General features: G+C 43.5%; 1 protein-coding gene across 1 annotated transcript in view; it reads right to left on the minus strand.

Moving 5' to 3' along the window:
• Positions 1-4,122, minus strand: part of LOC122929550 (gonadotropin-releasing hormone II receptor-like) — a 53,343-nt gene extending 49,221 nt beyond the window's left edge. Inside the window, exon 1 of the mRNA XM_044283164.1 lies at positions 3,613-4,122. Within this exon, the coding sequence (XP_044139099.1) occupies positions 3,613-4,122 (510 nt within the window). The remainder of the gene's footprint in view (positions 1-3,612) is intronic.
• Between the last annotated feature and the right edge of the window lie 14,687 nt (positions 4,123-18,809).

Genomic DNA, 18,809 nt, shown 5'->3' on the forward strand with positions numbered 1-18,809 from the left:
AGGTCATCAATATAGGAGAGCCTGGAGATCCCCTTTAATTACATGCAAAGCTTTTAAAGGTTAAAGTACAGTAGGTATTGAGTTATACTGTTAGGATGGCACGCCAACCCACTGATTTTGATGCTTGCTACATCTGTATGTGTGAATTTTATGACCGGATCTTTTCAAGGTGTGATGAAATGGGCAGATATGCTGCGGTAATTCCGAGGAAACTACATAACTTTGGCGCATCCAGCGCCAGTCTAGACCATTTTCTACACCTAAAACAGGCATAGAATATCATAAATAATTGGGACCCCCCTACCACACCCACTTTTTTACGCCTGGTGTGAACAGGTAAAAGTCACAGATTTCTAATATAGGCGTGTTTCTGGACAATAAATGACCCCCTTTAAGTTATCTCCAGTTACAAAACAATTTTTATAAAATGAAAAGTAGAGGTGAATATAAGAAACTTATGTTATATATCGTGTATATTTGCTTTCATTACTTTGCTTTTCTCTTTCCTGCTTTTAATTTTGAAGCCTATGGAGAGAGGAGGGTGAGGAGGGTGCTAGATGAGAGACACACAAATTGCAGTTTCTTACCTCTCCCACACTTAGCAATTTTGACTCTAAGGCTCTACCACTGTTCACAGTGAGGTAATAAATCATGTATTAGCTGGCAGCAGCCTCCTCATCCTTCCTCCTCTCTCCATAGACTTTTGTGTGTGAGGCTGGAGATAGAGATGGAGCTACTGGAAATAAGAGGCTGAGTCAAGTGAAAGAGGAGGAAAGCACCCCGAGAAGCCCAGGAGGAAGCATAATTCTTTAATAAGATACACACTGATGAATAAAAGGGTAACAATGTTTTGAATTTTTTACTTTCAGCCTCCATATCTCACCATCCACTACAGCTTTGGATGTCAGACTACCATCATTTTATAGACAATCATCTTGGCTAGCTCATACATAAATTAGACTTGCAACTATTTAGCATATGATTAGTTATGCAGATTCTTGTCATGTAACTGCATTGTTACTGTTTTGCTCCTAAAGTTCTACATTTAAATTTGTATTATTTTATAAATCCACCTTTGGCTTGTAGCACTGCATGAATACTTCTGGGCATGCTCTCGATAAGAATTAAGCGTGTCTTGACCGAAATCTGTTCCCAGGTCTCATCTACACATTACCAATTTTGATGCATTCTGGTCGACTGACTTGGATACGAATACAGCTTTTTCTTTAACTGTACCCACAAGTGTTAAATTGGTTTGAGGTCTGGGGACTGTGGGGGCCAATCCAGCACCTCTACTTCATTGTCACTGAACCATTTCTTCGCCAATCTCAAAGTATGCTTTGCGTCGCTGTTCTGCTGGAACACTATGCCATCCTTTTCATACCCATAGTACTTGAGTGTAGTGTACAAGTAACTCATCTTGTAGGATACTCACATATAGCTCAGCATTGAGACCACCATCGATCCTGGTCAAGTATCCAATGCCTTTAGCTGTGAAGCAACCCAATATCACTAGGCTTCCTCCACCAAACTTGATGGTTCCTTCAATTACTTGATCCATTAGCCCCCTTTTCCCTTGCACATCGGAGCCCAGTCTATTGGCTTTTATCTCATCACTCCAAATCACCCATTTCCAATCTTCTACTGTCCACTGTTCATACTTTTTTGCATCTTGACACTTCTTATGATGATATTGAAGTCGAGGCTTCTTCCCCTTTTTCGGGCCAACATTCCAGACTTCTGTAATGCGTGTCGCACAGTGCTTGCATTGACATCTCACTATTACGAAGCATACAAGCCACCTCCACAGCCGTGTCATGCCAGAACTCACAGACCTTATGATGACTCCTATATTTTGCCTGGATGTCCACTTCTTGGCTTTGGAATGGATGGATAGACTTCATTTCATATTCTATCATCTGTCATGGAACTCATATGATGCAGTTTGGCAATGTTCTTGGTCTAGATACCACTATCAATGAGTTGGATGATGCTGTTTCACTTTTCTTGGGAAATCTTCTTCATGGCTGCTCCTGGATTTTAACCTGTAACCTTTAATTTGGGAATGAACCTAATAACACACTGAGCTATTAGGGAATGTGAGAACAGGTTGTATTTTGTAGTATACAAGAAGAAAAAGATTGTTCCACCACCAGGAGCAAAACAGTAACAATGCAGTTACATGACAAGAATCTGCATAACCAATCATATGCTAAATAGTTGCACTTGCAAGTCCAGTTTAAAGGGATTCTGTCACCTCTCATAACACAAATTCAGGAGCTTCATCGTCGTCACTGGGCATGCGCCGAGCCCAGTGACGTCCGATGCTCGCTCTTCCCTCAGTCTCCAGCAAATCGCACTGGCGCAGCCCTCAGTGGGTACTGCGTCTGCGCGAGACTTCGCTCGGCAATCAGGGAGGGGGAGGAGAGAGATGAGACGCTGTGGGTGGTTAGGGATTCAGGAGGAAGGCGTTTTGGGCACTGCAGGGGGGCGTTACTGGGCACACAAAGTGGAACATAACGCCCCTCTGGGCACCTTCAGGATTCATTAGCATAATTATAAAAGTAATTTTTTAAGCAAAACTACTGGACGGATTACAGTATAGAACAGCAAAGCCGATTCAAGGTAATTTGTGGAGCATGACTGGTTTAAAATCTGAATTTGTGTTATGAGAGGTGACAGAATCCCTTTAAATATGAGATAACCAAGATGATTCTCTATAAAATGATGGTAGTCTGATGTTTGAAGCTGTAGTGGAAGGTGAGATATGGAGCAGTGTATTGCAAAGTTCCTTATATTTATCCTTACTATTCATTGATGGAAAGTTATTTTATAACTGGAGGTACACTTTAAGGATGTGGCCCACATTGGCCATCAGGACACAGCAATTACATTTTTTCATAATTTTTTCATTTTTCTATTGAAGTAGCCATTTGAGGCCTTGTTTTTTTACAGGTCGAATTTGTATTTTGCAGTGGCACCAGTTTGAATTACATGAAATATTATTATTTTTTTGGGTGGGTGGGTGGGGTTGGGGTTGGGAATGAAAGAAACTCTGCAATGTTTTGGGTTTTGTTGAATGAATCAGCACTGAATTGAACTGAATTATGGGGCAGATTTACTATTGAAAATGTGCCAAGTTTTTTGCACCTGGTGTACATGCTTTGCGTTGCATTTATCAGGTGTTTAATACACTATTCTAACCTTTTCACGTCTCACCATTCAAGGTGGCATGGCTTCAAGGGAATGGGGCATGGCTTAAATGCACCTCCATGCACCAAAAATTTTTGAAGCATTTAAGCATTTTAGGAGTAGAACTTAGCCAGCTTATAGGTAAACTAAGACTAGCCAGTGTAAAGATGAGACAGATTTATCTTCTAGCATCAGCCACTATGATAAATCTGGTGCAGCTTAAGACTGTCTAAGATTACACTGTCTTACTTTTAGGCAGTATAAGTAGATCTGCCCTTATTTATGAACCTCTCCACTATTACCTGTGGTAGATTTACGAATGTAGAAGCATGAGCTATTATATGAATCCCCTCATTTCAAACCTCTGTGTAAACATCTACCTATTCCATGTAATATCAGGAACCAGAACTAAAAAAGTACCTGTGGAGATGCCAGAAGCAGGCTGCCGACCCAGGCAGTCCAGAGCATGATACGGTTCCGTTGCCCAGCGCTTGTAAAGCTGAGTGGATACAGAATAGCCCAGTGACGGTCGAGGCTAATCACCACTAGCACTAATGCAGAAGAATACATAGCAAATAGCTTCCCAAAGTTAAGAATCTTGCAGGAGAGTTCATCTGCGTACCATTGCACCATCACATTCCACATGGCATCCAACGGCATGACTAAGAAGGTAACCAGCAGGTCAGCCACAGAAAGGCTGAGAATAAGGATCCGGAGATGAGACTTGCATCGTTTCCCACTGATGCTGCATAGTACAGCTACGTTACTACATGATGCTATGAGGAAAAAGCAACAGGTAATGCCCACGCGTACTTTGGCAGCTGTTGTAAATGTAGGCTCTCTCCACGGGCCTGGAAAACCCAGCGCTGACACATTGGCATCAGACGGGACCAGATGGCTTTGATTCATGATAGCTGGCAGCATAGCCATGATCTAAAATATAAATGTACAGAAGCATTTATTATTAGTAAGGAATAGTCAATATTACTATGAATGTTCAGATTCTTCATATAGCTTGTTTGTATAGCTTTTGATTTGTACATGAACCCTCTGAATTGTAAAGTGCTGCGGAATATGGTGGTGCTATAAAAATGGAACTAGGGAGGCTCGTCCCTGTCGCGGCCTGCTATTGGCTTCTCCCCCCGTCGCCGGTGTTTTGATCTGTACGACGGGGAGATGCAGCGGCGGCCATGCAGGGATCTGGAGCGACGCGGGTGCCGGGGACCGGGGACCGGGTAAGTATAATGTATACGAGGGGCCCGGGCATTGGGGGGGGGGGGGGGGGTTTAGGCTTCGGATAACCCCATTAAAGTTCATTATTATAACTTGCATAGTAAATTTTGCAAGTCAGCGTGGGGATTTTTGATATGCACTATGTCAGACCGCCCATACAAAAGGAAAATTCATTAACCTGGTCCTAGTGACGGGATCTATCCTCAATTAACACATCGATGGATCCAGCTGTTAAGCCTTCACAGGATTCTCTCACTGAGCATAGCAGATAAGCTGCTACATCAACCTAATTTCAGCCATGATCCTTATCATCGGGAATACAGAAATGTCTACAACTGTTTCATATGTATATGGATGGGGTTTGTAAATCAATGCAAATGCAGCAGAAATATCCATGTTCAAATGAATGGAATAGTTTCAGTTTCTGCAGCTAATGTGCCATATGTGAACACACTGTAAGGTCTCATATATACAGCATGTAGGTACTATCGAGGAACACAGAGACCAGTATTGGACTCTGTGTGCCCCATACGCCCATAAATATGCCATTCAATGGAGTTGGCCACAATTTCTCTGTTGGTTTTGTATAGTAATCTGGATTCACTGAAAGTGCCATTAAAATGAACCTTTATTAATGTTGCATCTAAAATATAATTCAAAGTATTAACAAACATAAGCCCCAAATGATACCAAAAACAAAAATGGTGATAAAACAATAGACAGCTGGGCAGGGAAGGGGAGAGAGGGATTGTATATATCTATCCCTATCTATCCCTCATCCTACACCCTGTCCTCAGAGTCACACCCTAATGGTGGATGCATTCCATGCTCCTACCTATCCTCAATTGTCCCCATGTATTTCTATTGGAGGACAATTAAAGCTCCACACATAACAGAGCCATAACACGGACATCATAGCTTATTATTCATAGTTCCTGAATTTTGCAGGGACTGTCCCTTATTTTCAAAGACAGTCCTGGCAAATGTGAGCTGTCCTGTGGGAAAAATATGTGGGACTTATGCTGCATTTGGGGAGTTCCTGGGGATGGGGCTTACATGCCCTGAATCAAAGGGGTTGTCCCACAAAAAATATTCAACATTTTTTAAACCAGCACCTGGATCTGAATACTTTTCTAATAAAAATTTAGCATAGCCAGTTAGTTATTCACTAAAACCTGTACAGCGCCACCTGCTGTTTGTTTTTTCCCCATTTCTTTGCCCTCCATTTTTCTGGAAGCACATGCTCCGTTCCATCCTTCAACTGCCACCAGCTGCAGTAGAAATACCCCCCCCCCCCTCCTCCGAGAAAGTGCCCACCTTCTAAGCTGCAGCTTGATATAAATCTAGCAGAGCAATGAATGTGGAGATCTCTGGACCCATGTGAGGTACAGGGCTGGTTCTAGCTTTGGTAGAAAGAGACTGCCCTTGGGCTAAGAGCCAACACTGAGATGTGCCTAAGAGGATTATGTAACCCCCTTCCCCTCTTCTCCTCTTCCTGATGTGTCTTTGTCTCAGTCTTTCTTTTCTCTGTTATATTCCTAATGAAAGTGATGCTCAGATAGGATTCAAGGTGGATCATATAATCCACCCTTATAATAGATTTATATAGCTACTTCATTAGGTATGTTCTTTTAACGGTAGGATACCGTCTAATTGTTTCTTCTTTTTAATTTTATTCCTTTTCAAATAACTGAATACGACAAGATATTGTTTTTTCACATTGTCTTTATTGACTCATCTGATTTGCATCGCACACGTCATCCGATGTATATTTCTTGGTCTTTTGCCGAATACTTTTCATTTTTTTGCCTGTTCACTTTGATTTGTACAATTGTGCATACAGTTGAAATAGATTTGTACTGTTGTATTTCAATAAAAATACAATTATATAAAAAAAGAAAGAGACTGCCCTGTACTATATGATATTGGATTTTCATTTTTTACATTAACCGTGAAATCACTCCTTTAACCAACCATAGTGTTGGCTGGCCTGAGTACACAATTTTATTTTATAGCATAGTTGTTTGAATTTCTAATATGCATTTTCCTTATTTTACCTCAAAGCATAAGTTAAAGGTGTTTTCCATTCTTTTTGCAAATAAAGCTAAAAGGGGTTCTCCCTTAGGACAGGCCTTCAATGTTTTTTCTGTGGGGTCCGATTTACAAGACTCCCACTGATCAGCACAGTGAAGAGTCCACAATGGTCGCTGAAACTCCTTGTCACATCTGTACAAGCGGCTGTACCTCATACTTCATGTGCTCTTATTACATAGTCTTTTGGAGGTTGGAGCCTTACCAGTCAAATATTGTTAGCCTATCCAGGGGAACTTCTGTAATCAGTGTATAATAGATACAACTGTACCCACTTCTCAGCTGAAAGCAGGGTCAGGGCTGTACAGGGTTTAAGCCTGTGAATGTAAAGAAGAATGTTTTCATCCACTATAAATGGTGAAGAAACACAAAGGGGTCATTTATTAACGACGATTGCGGCAGAATGGTCAATGAGACTTTTCCCCGTCTTATTCATCATTTTTATGCCTGGTTTAGGCGTAGAAAATAGTCTAAATGTAAGACAGCTAGGGAAGCTGGCTTACATTTAGAAGCGGCACTCCTACATAACTCCGGCGATGTCTAAAACCCTGGTCTTAATAAATGACCCCCAAAGTCCGTTAGACAGTTAGTAGTTGAACGTTCCATTATACAATGATTATAGATTTATTTACATCTATAACAAAAAATAAAAATATATATGGTATCCATGAAGGCATGTTTTCTTTGGAATCCCACTGTGAACCTTACAAACCATTTCTTGGTGATGTTCTCCAGGGATCATGGGAGTCATTTACAAAGTACACCTGGTTTTCAGCCTTTCACACACATGGAAGGTAGTGACTCATGTGGCTCTAAAGAGGCCCTTCTGTCACAATATCATCCTTAATATTTATGACATTCATGAAGATGTAACGCTGAACAGAGCAGTTTTTAAACTGATCCTGAGATAATGAAAAGTGGTTGGGAGCCATCTGTTACTGGTATAAAGTCAGCTGTCTTACCACTTCACTGAAGTCTCCTTTCCAGACGTTCGACCTGCGTCCTCATACTTGTCACCAGTATGGTATCCTGTGGAGTTCCTGCAAAAAAACACCATTGGGTACAGTTAGAAAGTGGTGGCGATTATTTTCGTATCGCTTAAATTGTGGGCTAGTTTAAACCTATATTTATCGCTCAGTGCTTGGTTCTCTCTGTAACTCATGTAACGCGTTCACTCTGAGTATCTTTGATATCATTGTTTGGCTTACGGAAATGTGATGCTAATTTTTTTTTACTTTACTAGGTCTCTATGGTGACAGACTACAAATAAACCCTGCGTAGTCTGAGTTCAGTCTTATGTAAATTTGTATAATAATTCAGCCAAGGAAATGAAATTAAAGGGGTATTCCCATCACATGCAATGGGGGCATATCACTGGGATATGTCCCAATTGTCTGACCTGCATCTACACTGAGAATGGAGGCCCAAAAGTTCTGGAGGGTGCGCTGTGCATGCGCAGCCGTCCTCCATTCATTTCTATGGGGTCGCCGAAAATAGCCAAGCGCTGGCTCTGCAATTTCCGTCAGCCCAATAGAAATGAATAGGAGCGGTGGCCGCTCAAGCGCGGTGTGCTCCTATTCAGTACTATAGAGAGAGAGCTTGGTGGTGGCCGGACCCAGTGAAACCCGGGGTCCTTCGGCCACCACCTTCCTAGCTTCGTTCTCGGTGTAGGTGCGGGTCCCGCACCTATCAGACAATGGGGGCATATGCAATGGGCAGCCTCCCCCTAGGGACCTCTATATCTAAAACGCATCCCAGATGTAAGAATGCTGAGTGGTATAGTGCGGCCTAAAATGTCTCTCTATGTGTGTCACGGTGCTCCTACCTGGATACAGCTGGACCCCAGGCTTTGGCTCCAAAGCAATAAATAGGGGGGGGGGATAATTAAAGGATTTGAAAGAATAACTTGAGTCCAGACCTTGTATGTAGTTGAACAGCAGCTTTACTTGAATAAACGTTAATCAAGCTTTGTGTTCAAGCTTTGTCTTGGTCCCAGCAGGCTTTAGCATGAAACTAGCAGGCTTCTTCAATAACTCTGCTTGCTTTCTCTCTCACTGCTGTACTGACAGGCTTAATAGGTAACTTGGCTTCCTCTGTAATCTGCACTTTCTCTCTGTAGTCTGACTCTAGGTGATGCCAGGGAACCTTCCTCCTGGCTCCTAAAGGGCTTCAAGCTTTGGTCTCCATGGCTAGCAGATCTTAAGGTGTTCTGGCTGGCGTGGGAACATCCTGCAGAGACGCGCCCCTGCACACCCTTCCCTTAGCTGGGGGTAAACTAGACTAACTAGAAACTGGTCCCCATCCTTCCTGCAGGAGGTGGGACTAGCCCACTTCTCCACAGAGGGGGGTTAGAATGGAATGGTAAGTTCCATTCTATCTAAGTATATCTCTGCTGTGTTTGCTGCCACCTGCTGGTGAACCAGGCACATTACATATGAACATAACAGTTGCAAACAGATTAGGAATGCACATTGTGGAGGACCTGGAATAAATACATAAGATGACATTCAGGTTAGACCAATAAAGACAGTAGCAGGGTGCAGAAGTGGTAACACTACTCTGGGGTGTTACACGTATCCCAGTGATAGGCCCCCATTGTCTCAGATGGGAATAACCCTTTAATATACTTTGATTCCTCTCTGCATTCATTCTCTGCTTGCTGTCGGTGAATTGTATTTTATATTGTTCACATTACTGCTCACTCAGCCGATTGGTTTGTTTCCATATGTCAATGTCGGTTAGCACAAGAAGCTTGGAGTACAAGCAGTGTAGGATACACATCTCATGAGCCTGTAGGCACAAGGTGCCTGATGTTCTCCCATTAATCTAGTCTCACTTACTTCACGTCTTATAAAAGCAGTTACATAGATTACATTTCTAAAATAAATGTGTATTGACAATAAACCATCAAGTTGGTAAATGTATGGCCTGGAGATTAGTGCACAAACACTGTATGTTCTACATCATTGCAGTGACTGTGGGACAGCTGCCCTTTCACACAGAGCTACCCCTAGGCACGTGCTTGTGCCTAATGGAAAATTCACACGTCAGTACAGCTCAGGATTTGTATTGCTACTATAGTAAGGCCTCAAGCACACGACCGTTGTTGTGTTCTGTTCTGCAAAATGGGGTTCCGTTGTTCCGTGATCCGTTTCCGTTTTTGTTTCCGTGTGTCTGCCTTTATTTTTGTAGGACCACCAGCCATAAAGGAATGTAAAAAAAAGTCTAAGACAGGTTTGCCATGCAAATGATAGGAATAAAACGGACTCGGACGACAATCTTGTGTGCCTCCGCGTTTTTTAGCGGTCCCATTGACTTGAATGGATCCAAGAACCGTTTTGCGTGGAAATAATAGGACAGGTTATATTTTTTTGACGGACTGGAAGCACGGATCACGGACGCGGATGGCAAACGGTGCACTATCCAAATTTTCAACGGCTCCATAGAAATGAATGGGTCCGCACCTAAAACGCTAAAATCGGCAGAACAGACGCGGAAGCAAACAACGGTCGTGTGCATGAGGCCTAAGTGACAGAGGTGCACGTAGACTACTACATTGTAACAAGTCCCGTAATTCTGAGGACTTGACTAAGTAAGGGTGGACTAGTACACACATAATGGGGACTGTTATTGCGGTTTTATTCTTGCTGTGAAAAATGAAGGCAACCTTTACAGAACCTCCCATGGAGAGAAAAGTTGTGTCTTGACGGGGAAATGCTGTATTCTGGTGTTTCTCAGCGTTCTTAAGGAGGTTGTCCCATCTCATGGTTTCTCATGGTTTTAACAAGGTTGGACAAAGTGCCATCCCTAGGTCACCGGCTTATGGAAACAGCCAAGCTCTATTGTTTCTGTGGCTCCCATAGTTTAGCACGGCAAGCTCAGAGAGTTAGGGAAGGAATATAGCTTCTTCAGCTAAGCTATTTGCCTAGTCTCATTCATTGCAATGGGAGCTGAGTAAATAGCGGAGTGCCCCCCGCTTAGCAGTTTCCGTAAATCCAGCCACCTAGGGATGGAGCTCATTCTCAGTGGCTTAACTAGAAATGACTGGGCCCCACAGCAAATTTTTGAATGCCCCCCCACCAGGAAACTTCTTTCTGACGCCCTTCTCCCATGCAACCTCACTCCTGAGGCTAGTCAAAATCACTAGGCTAGTCAGATCAGGCCAGCCAGCCACTCAGTCCATTTCCTACAATGTCATTTTATAATACTGTTGAGGGGACCCTGACAATAAAATCTTTTAGTCCTCCTCCTAGGTGGGCCCCTTTGTAGTGCTGGGCCCAAAGACACCACTTCCCCTGCTTACCCTATAGCTACAGCCCTACTTAGTCCTATTTCGCCTCTACTCAACCAAATTACATCAAACTACCCCAAAGGGGGCGACAATGCACTGTGCTGCCTATTAAAATCAGGACATGATCATAGTAAGAATAGCCTTGGAGACATGACCTGCACTGTACCATCCTTGGCTGAGAATCTAAATTTTTGCATATTGTGTGACAGTCCTCACATCTTTAATAATTATAGACATAAAGAACTAAAAGAGCCTGATGACAAAAAAATTATCAGCAAAGAGTGAAGATATACAATGTAAAAAGGTCTTAGTTATCAGCTTACTTATACACGAACAGGAAAAAGGAGGAGCCTGGACGAAAACTCTTATGTTCCTACTGGCTACAGAGTACTTAGTATTTGAGTATCACAAGTACAGTAGTATTTTAAAATAATAAAGTAACTTACAAATAGGAAAAATATATTGTAATTACCAGTGCTCCCTACCACAGTGTGCCATGGAAAAATGACTCACCCTTACAAAGTCATTTACAATGGTTTTCATGTGTAGAGACTTGAACATTTTGGGGGACATTTATCATCCCCCTGTATGCCATAAAACTGCAGTCAAAAAGTCACAAAGTTTGCTGTATGCCAAAACTGTGTGACTTTTTGGGGATTCAAAGCCCTGCTTGCCACTTTTTGAAAGAGTGGATAGAGAGATGCAAGGGTGGCTATAGCCGTCTAGGAACATTTAATATAATCTACACCAGGAAATTTATGTAAATTATAGTGGAAATCTACACCAGCTTCCTTGCTATTGTAGATTTCCATTTTAGCACACAGGCCTGCACAGAGGCGCTGCAATTAAAAGGTGCGCGACTTAATAATTGTGGCACCTCTGCTGCCAGCGGGGGATATATTAACACCAGCATGTAATACACTAGTCTTAATAAAATCCTTTTTTTTTTTTTTTTTTATACTTTGCAGATTTTCCCGCAATGTTTACATGTCTTATTTTCTTCTTAAATAATGCAGAAATCCACATAATATGTAGACACCCTGCGGTGGAGATTTGCTCTTCTCCAGTCTCAGGACAGAGAGCGCTTTTACACTCCTTGTACCAGCTGCTCATGTCATTTCTACTTACTCTGTACAAACTGATCATCATCTGGGACAAGTCATTGGGGGCCCTGACTGGGAACCCTCATAAAATCCTAAGCAAGCTATTTCTATGTATAGGAAAGGTTCCCTAAGCATAGGACATCAAACATCCAACATTGCCGGAGGTGCAATGCCGGTAAACCGTGGGGTGGACCTGCTAAATCAGTTGCAGTCCTTTACCTCTTTTTGGTGTTTCTTCAAGTAATAGAGGACAACCCCTGGGTTGCAAACCAAAAAAAGACCCTTCTAATTCCTTATCCAAACAGATGTATTGGACACGATCCATAAAAATCTTAAGACGTCAGCAGAGAATTAACTGCGGTACCCTGAGACATCTCTCTATCCCTAAGTTCTGTGAGCTGGAAACAAATTGCCTTACAATTCCTGTAAAAATTAGGAGATCAAGTTGTCAAAGGTCTGTTGAGGAGAATTGTTTTAATGTATCCCCTGCTAGGTAACTATACAGCTTCATAGGGGAGGTGATTAATGCATATCTCTAGATCCGGGGAATGGTGCTTGTCTCCTTTACAATCTGTTTTTAAGTTGAATAGAGATTTTTTTTTTATCAGCTATGTTCAATGATCTCCGATCTGGGTCCGTGTTTAGACTTTGATGAGGGATATAAGCAGAAACTGAATATTTATGACTGTGAGTAATTCAAATGCGGAAAAATTAATTGAACCAGTGTTTATTTGCGTTTTAGCAAGGCAAATGTCATGAAATGCAAAATTCTCCGAAATATCGTGTTTCTCTAATGCACATCTGGTTGATACAGATATACAGGAAGACCAAACTGTCACTGCAAGTAATCCAATAATGGCATAGTAACAGGACGTCGAACAACTATCATTGTGTCTTATATAGTAGGATTAGAAGGATCCTGCGTCTGACTCGGTGTGTTATGGGTTAATGCTATTATTTGCTATGTGTAAGGATAAAATGTATATACTATATATTCCCTGCAGGCACGTGACAATATACTATATGCTAAATGGTAAACTACTGAAATTCATACATTCACCTACTATGCAGTACTTAAGTATATACACATACGTAATAGAAACACTACATATATATGGCTGTTGAATTAGTGTGCACTCACCAAATTCGGCTCTGCAGCTAGATCGTACAAGAACCCCTCCATAGGTGTCCTATAAACTTGTGCCTATGCTGTGCTGGTACCCAGGTCTGAGTCTTCACATCCTCTCGATGCACACCGCTATATCCCTGCTGATGCTTCATAGAGACAGCTAAGAGATGAGCAATGCATCTTGTGGGAGGGGAGATAGAGGAGAAAACCTGGGGCAGGCAACTCGATGAAGATAAAGTGCAGCTCCTAGCACTGCAAGGTACCACGCGATGCACAGGCTCTCACTAGGAGTCCCAGCGATGCCCCATACAGGCATGTAGCAAATGTTCTATCTCATGTGATGATGGCTCAGACGGTTTAAGCATAGAAAATGTTGATGCATGAAATTAAAGAGAATTGTGTGAAAAGGGATCCGATAGTATGTCTTCTTTAGAATGTCTTTGTTCACAAAAGGCAGATGGAGAATAAAGTGATAGTTGTGAATGGAGCGCAAAGGGTTTAGAAACCCAATCAGTAAATATCTTATTAGGGAAACAGTTGATAGACAAGGGATCCCTATTCAGTACACCCTCCATTAGACGGTGGATACAAAGAGCATCTCTCATTCTGGAGAACCCAGCAAGTCATGTCTTTAGATCAGGGGTGCACAACCTGCGGCCCGGGGGCCACACGCGGCCCTTGATACCATTCTGTGCGGCCCCCAACCATCTAGTAACAAACATGTATGCCTATGTCTTGTGGCTGCTCACATGTATTTTTCATGTATTCTCCCATTAGATGGTAGTCCTGGAAGTGGAACTACACATTAATGGCATATACTGTATGTTCGATATGCCATAAATACAGTATTTTAGTTGTTTATACCCTTTTTAATTTTATTTTCGGCATTTGACGTTGGTTCAGTCTGACAATGTGGCCCCCGCCCCCCACCCAGAAAATGTTGTGCACCCCTGCTTTAGATGGACAGTATAATGCATCATTTCTATTATGATGGGGCAGCAGTCGGATATCCTGAAATCAACTACCGGTAATCATCAGCAAAACTATCTAACAAAAAGGTTGTTCGATTGTGGACAACCCCTTAAAGGTGTTGTCTGGGTTCAGAGCTGAACATGGACATATCCCTTTCTTCACCCAAGCAGCCCCTCTGAGATGAGCATCGGAGCATGAAATGCTGTATCGCGCAGGGGAGGGGCTTTTTTGTTCACATTTGTACACTGCTAGGCGGAAGATTCCACTTAGCAGTGTTGCCGGTGACATCATTGGGCCCCATAGCAAGAATATGCATTGGGCCCCCTAACTCCGCCAACTACCACCCCTGGCCCATCCCACCACCTGTCCTGGCTCCTCCCCTGCCACACCCCCGTTGTATCTCTACTGACCCAGAGAATGAATGGCTCAGGTCAGTTTTGTCACAAAGGGAACACCGCAGAACAAAACTCTAACGTTTTGCCCACTTCACACTATATTATATGCCATATTAAAGTACAACCTGTCCTGCAAAAAAATAAGCCCTCATATGGAGGTGTGAACGGAAAAATAAAAAAGTTATGGATCAAGGAAGAAAAACAAAAATGAAAAAATGAAAAAAAAACTTTGGTATCCTAATGCCCCCCAAAATGCCAGGCACCACATACAGGTAATACATGCCCGGGGGGATGCAGTCAATAGCAGGCCACGACGGAAATGAACCTCCATAGCATCAACATTGATGCTAGGGTGGCTCGTTCCCATCAATCATGGCCTGCTATTGACTGCCCCCCATGTCGCCGGAGAGTTCATGGGGGGGAGCACACTGTCCTGAGTCCTCTATCTGTGAGCCTAAAGTGTCCCACCCAACCCCACAGGAACTTTGCTTGCTGCTGTCGTCCCCCCATCAAGAATCCCCACATGAACTTTTCTTTACTCTTCTTACTGTGGGCGGCTCAGCTGTGGCACACATCAGGGGCAAACATGTGGCTGATGAGGCAGGTGGGCAGCGTGTGAGTGCTGTATACAACTGCCGTGCCCATGCCCTCAAAGTTCTGTCTACTTGGGCCTGCTGCGCTGCTCATGCTGCCAGCGATACACTGGCCAATCGGGAGCTTTGCACTGCTAAATGCTGATTGGCCAGTGTGCAGGGCAGCAGTTCCCATGAGAGAGCGCTAATTGCTATGCTGCGTGCCTGGGAGCCTGGATGGACTGGTCAGACAGGGAGGGTTGGGACATCGGCGGCGTGTTCTGCCCATGCTCACAAGGGAAGGGGGGCCCTAACTGAGCATATGGGAAGCAATCAGGGCCCGGAATGGAACAGAAGACAAGTGGACAGGGCCTTCCTTGCGCTCCGGGCCCCTCCATGCCACGGGCCACATAGAAGCTGAGTGGTCTGTCTATATTTGCAGTACGCCACGGATCACCTGCACTTATGGGTGGGCTTTAGCGGTGCCCTAGACTATAAAAGCCCTCCCATTCACCATCAGTGATGTCACCGGGAATACTGCTAGACAGAAGCCTCCACCTAGCAGAGACCTGGTACGTCACATGATCTGCAGAAAAAGCCCTTCAGCACAGGCCAAGAGAGAGCATCGGAGCATGAAATGCTCTGATTCTCATCTCAGAGGGGTTAAGTGAGGGAGAAAGGGTTTATGTCAGGGTTTAGCTCTGAACACGGACAACCCCTTTAAGGAGGTTTCCTAATATTGATTATTAACTAGGTGCCCACAGCCTGCCCCCTAAAATAAAAGATTCATACTTATGTGCTTCATGCCACTTCTGTCCTCCTCACTGCCACCGCTTTCTCAATTGTCTCTGCACTTTTTACATCCATTAGTGCATGGGCATGGTCACATGTACGGCTACAGCCAATCATTAAAGCCAGTCATTGGCTGTAGCTGTCCATGTGACCATGCCCATAGCTAGCCAGATGTAAACAGTGTGGGGACCAGAAGATGGAGAAAGCAGAGGCAGCGAAGAGGACCTGTGCGTCAGGGACCAGGTGGCTATAAATCTATTTTATGTGCAGGCTGTGGGCACTTGCTTAAAAATCAATATTAAAGGGGTTATCCCATGACTAAAGTAAAAATGAAAGCAGGAACCAGCCCTGTACCAACAGCCCGATGAAGGCCCCCGGCGGCTGTTCTCGGAACTGCCTGCTCCCGGTGACTGCATTTGATTTCAGACCGACTCCCAGCACAAGCACAGGCAAGGGCTTACCTGTGCATCGCTGGACGAGTGAGTCTACCTTACTAAAGATGGCAGCCCGCATGTGTTCGCTGGCGAACACTGCGAACTGACCATCACTGTCCAGAGATCTCCCCATTCATTGCTCTACTAGATTTATACCATGCTGACAGCCCAAGGGGTGTGTGTCACACTTCTGGAATGCACAGCAATGATCAGGGTGTAGGGAGCTAACACCAAGAGAATGAGGAGGAGTATTTTCATGGAGGCTATTCTGATGCTGAATCAGAACATCATAGAGGGACAGATAATTAAATGAATGTGCGTCCTGTAGCTAAACCATTGTGAGACATTTTTATTCTACTATCAATGTTTTTAATGTAATGTTTTGCTACTTTCTTTCTTCCTTTAAAATTGGAAACGGAATGTCATTCAAGCATTTCACCGCATGTTATACTATGTATTGCGCTATGTGCAACAAGTAAACTTGAACTAATTATAGCAGACACGTAGACAAGAGATAAGTGCGGCCCTAGCCTCACCCAGCCCCTTACCCTACCTACTTGCACGATCACCCTATTAGTGACCCACAACTGGGCGACAGTCCCTATACTGTGTAGGTGCAAGGGGGAGGGAAAAACAAAGACAAAACACAATAGTAGCGAAGGCAGACAAGCCGGGTCAGAACCAAGAGAAACAAAATAGAACCGAAACACCAGAGGCTGGAAGTAGTCAGGGGGAAGTCAATAGTCAAAGCCAGAGAGTCAGTGCCAACTAAAAACAGCAACACAAGAAGAGTCAGACGAACCGGGTCAGAATCAGGAGGGACAAATGGAACCAATATGCCAGAAGCAGAACCCAGCCAAAGGGATGCCAATAGTCAAAGCCAGATAGTCACAAATACAGAAGATTACTCACACGAGCTGCAGAAAACTAGTCAGAAAGTCGGGTCTAAATGGCCCGACCGTGGTGATTGCGTGCTGGCCCAACTGCACACTGGGCACTCCCATCTGACAGGTGTGATGACATCCTGGAGCCCCGGAGTGCAGCGCTATTGGAGAGGGGCTCCTGCATCACCGCTGGCCAGAATGCTGGTTGGGTTTCCCTGGTAATCGGACAGGGAAATCATCCAAGCTAGACTGGTCTCCTCAGCAACCAGACGCCACCGCTGAGTGTCTTTTCTGCTACAGCTAAGGGCTCTCCCTATCACAACTCAGGAGGCCGTTTAACGGATGAAACTGAGCATGTGCGGCCATCTCAGTGAGCCGGACAAAGAACTAAGAAAAAAAAAAAACAGCAGGTGGCGCTATACAGATACATTTTATTGAATAGCTGAGTGTCTATGCTAAATTCTCAATTACGCGCATTTACAAAAGTATTCAGATCCAGGTGTTGGTTTGAAAACTGTAGAATATTTTTCGGGTGACAACCTCTTTGACAGAAAAAGAGGGCATGTAATGTCTCATGTGTTCCCCATGTAATAACAATTCTATTCTTATGACTCTATGATGTGCTTTTCTTTTATGATTCCTTCTAGAAAATGAATGAACTGCCAGCAGCTTGCAATGAAAGTCCAGCTGGGTGTTACCAGTTGAAGTTGTTTCCCTGCACAGTGCTGCCAATGTCAGAGGACAATGTGCAGGGACACACCCATTTGGACCCTTATAGCAGACTGCTAGTAATTCATTCATAAATTTCCCCCAGGTATAATAAAGAAATGGCACAACATGGAGTCATAGATGCTCCAGAATTGTTACTACATGAGGAATGCAAGTAGTTACTAAAAAATACACGTCAGGGGCGGTGATAGGTCCTTTTCGACACTTCAGTTCATAGACCCCCCACCCTGCAAGGACATTTCTTGTTGGGCTGCGTAATGTATATTTTAGTATATTTGTAACAATCTTCTATGGACCCAGCATCTGAAATGGGGCCCATGGGAGGAGCCTACAGCAGGCGTGTCTTCTGATGAAGAAATGGGGCCCATCCATAGAAAGAACCTTGTAGTATAGCAGCAAACTACCCCTTTTTCAGTGGAAAAGTGAATAACTTGCATGTAATTTTAATCTATTCTTAAGATTTTTTATTATCGCCGCATGATGGTTTATTATTAATTACTACAAGTGTTTTCTTATTGTTGTAAATTGTGTACATATCTTTATAAATGTGATACTATTGGTTACTGCAAATAGATGATACTAATCAACACTGTAGGACACTGTCAGTACGCATGCGATGGGGGCAGAAGTGTTCTCGTATTAAAACTCTTTATACCAAACACATATGCTTTGTGGCTTTGCATGATAGATACACATGGCGGGGCATTGACTTTGGATTACTGTGAATTCTGACATTTGGGAAAAATAGACTTAACACTACTTAGGTATTGTAAGAAGGTACAAGGAATCATCGTGGATGATAGGTACGTGTCACTGAGGTTCCTGGCCTCGGTGGAGTAAAGTTGCTGTTTGACCCCTTGGTACTTAGCATGGCTGTAATAGCTGATCCGGGACGGCTCTTACTGGGAGTAGTCAAAGTGCTGGGTGGGTGACTACTCCCCACGTTCCAGGGCGGGTTTTGCCAGGTGGAGAGATTACCTCCGTCTAACAGT

Source organism: Bufo gargarizans, chromosome 2 (assembly GCF_014858855.1).
Source record: "Bufo gargarizans isolate SCDJY-AF-19 chromosome 2, ASM1485885v1, whole genome shotgun sequence".
Lineage (NCBI taxonomy): Eukaryota > Metazoa > Chordata > Amphibia > Anura > Bufonidae > Bufo > Bufo gargarizans.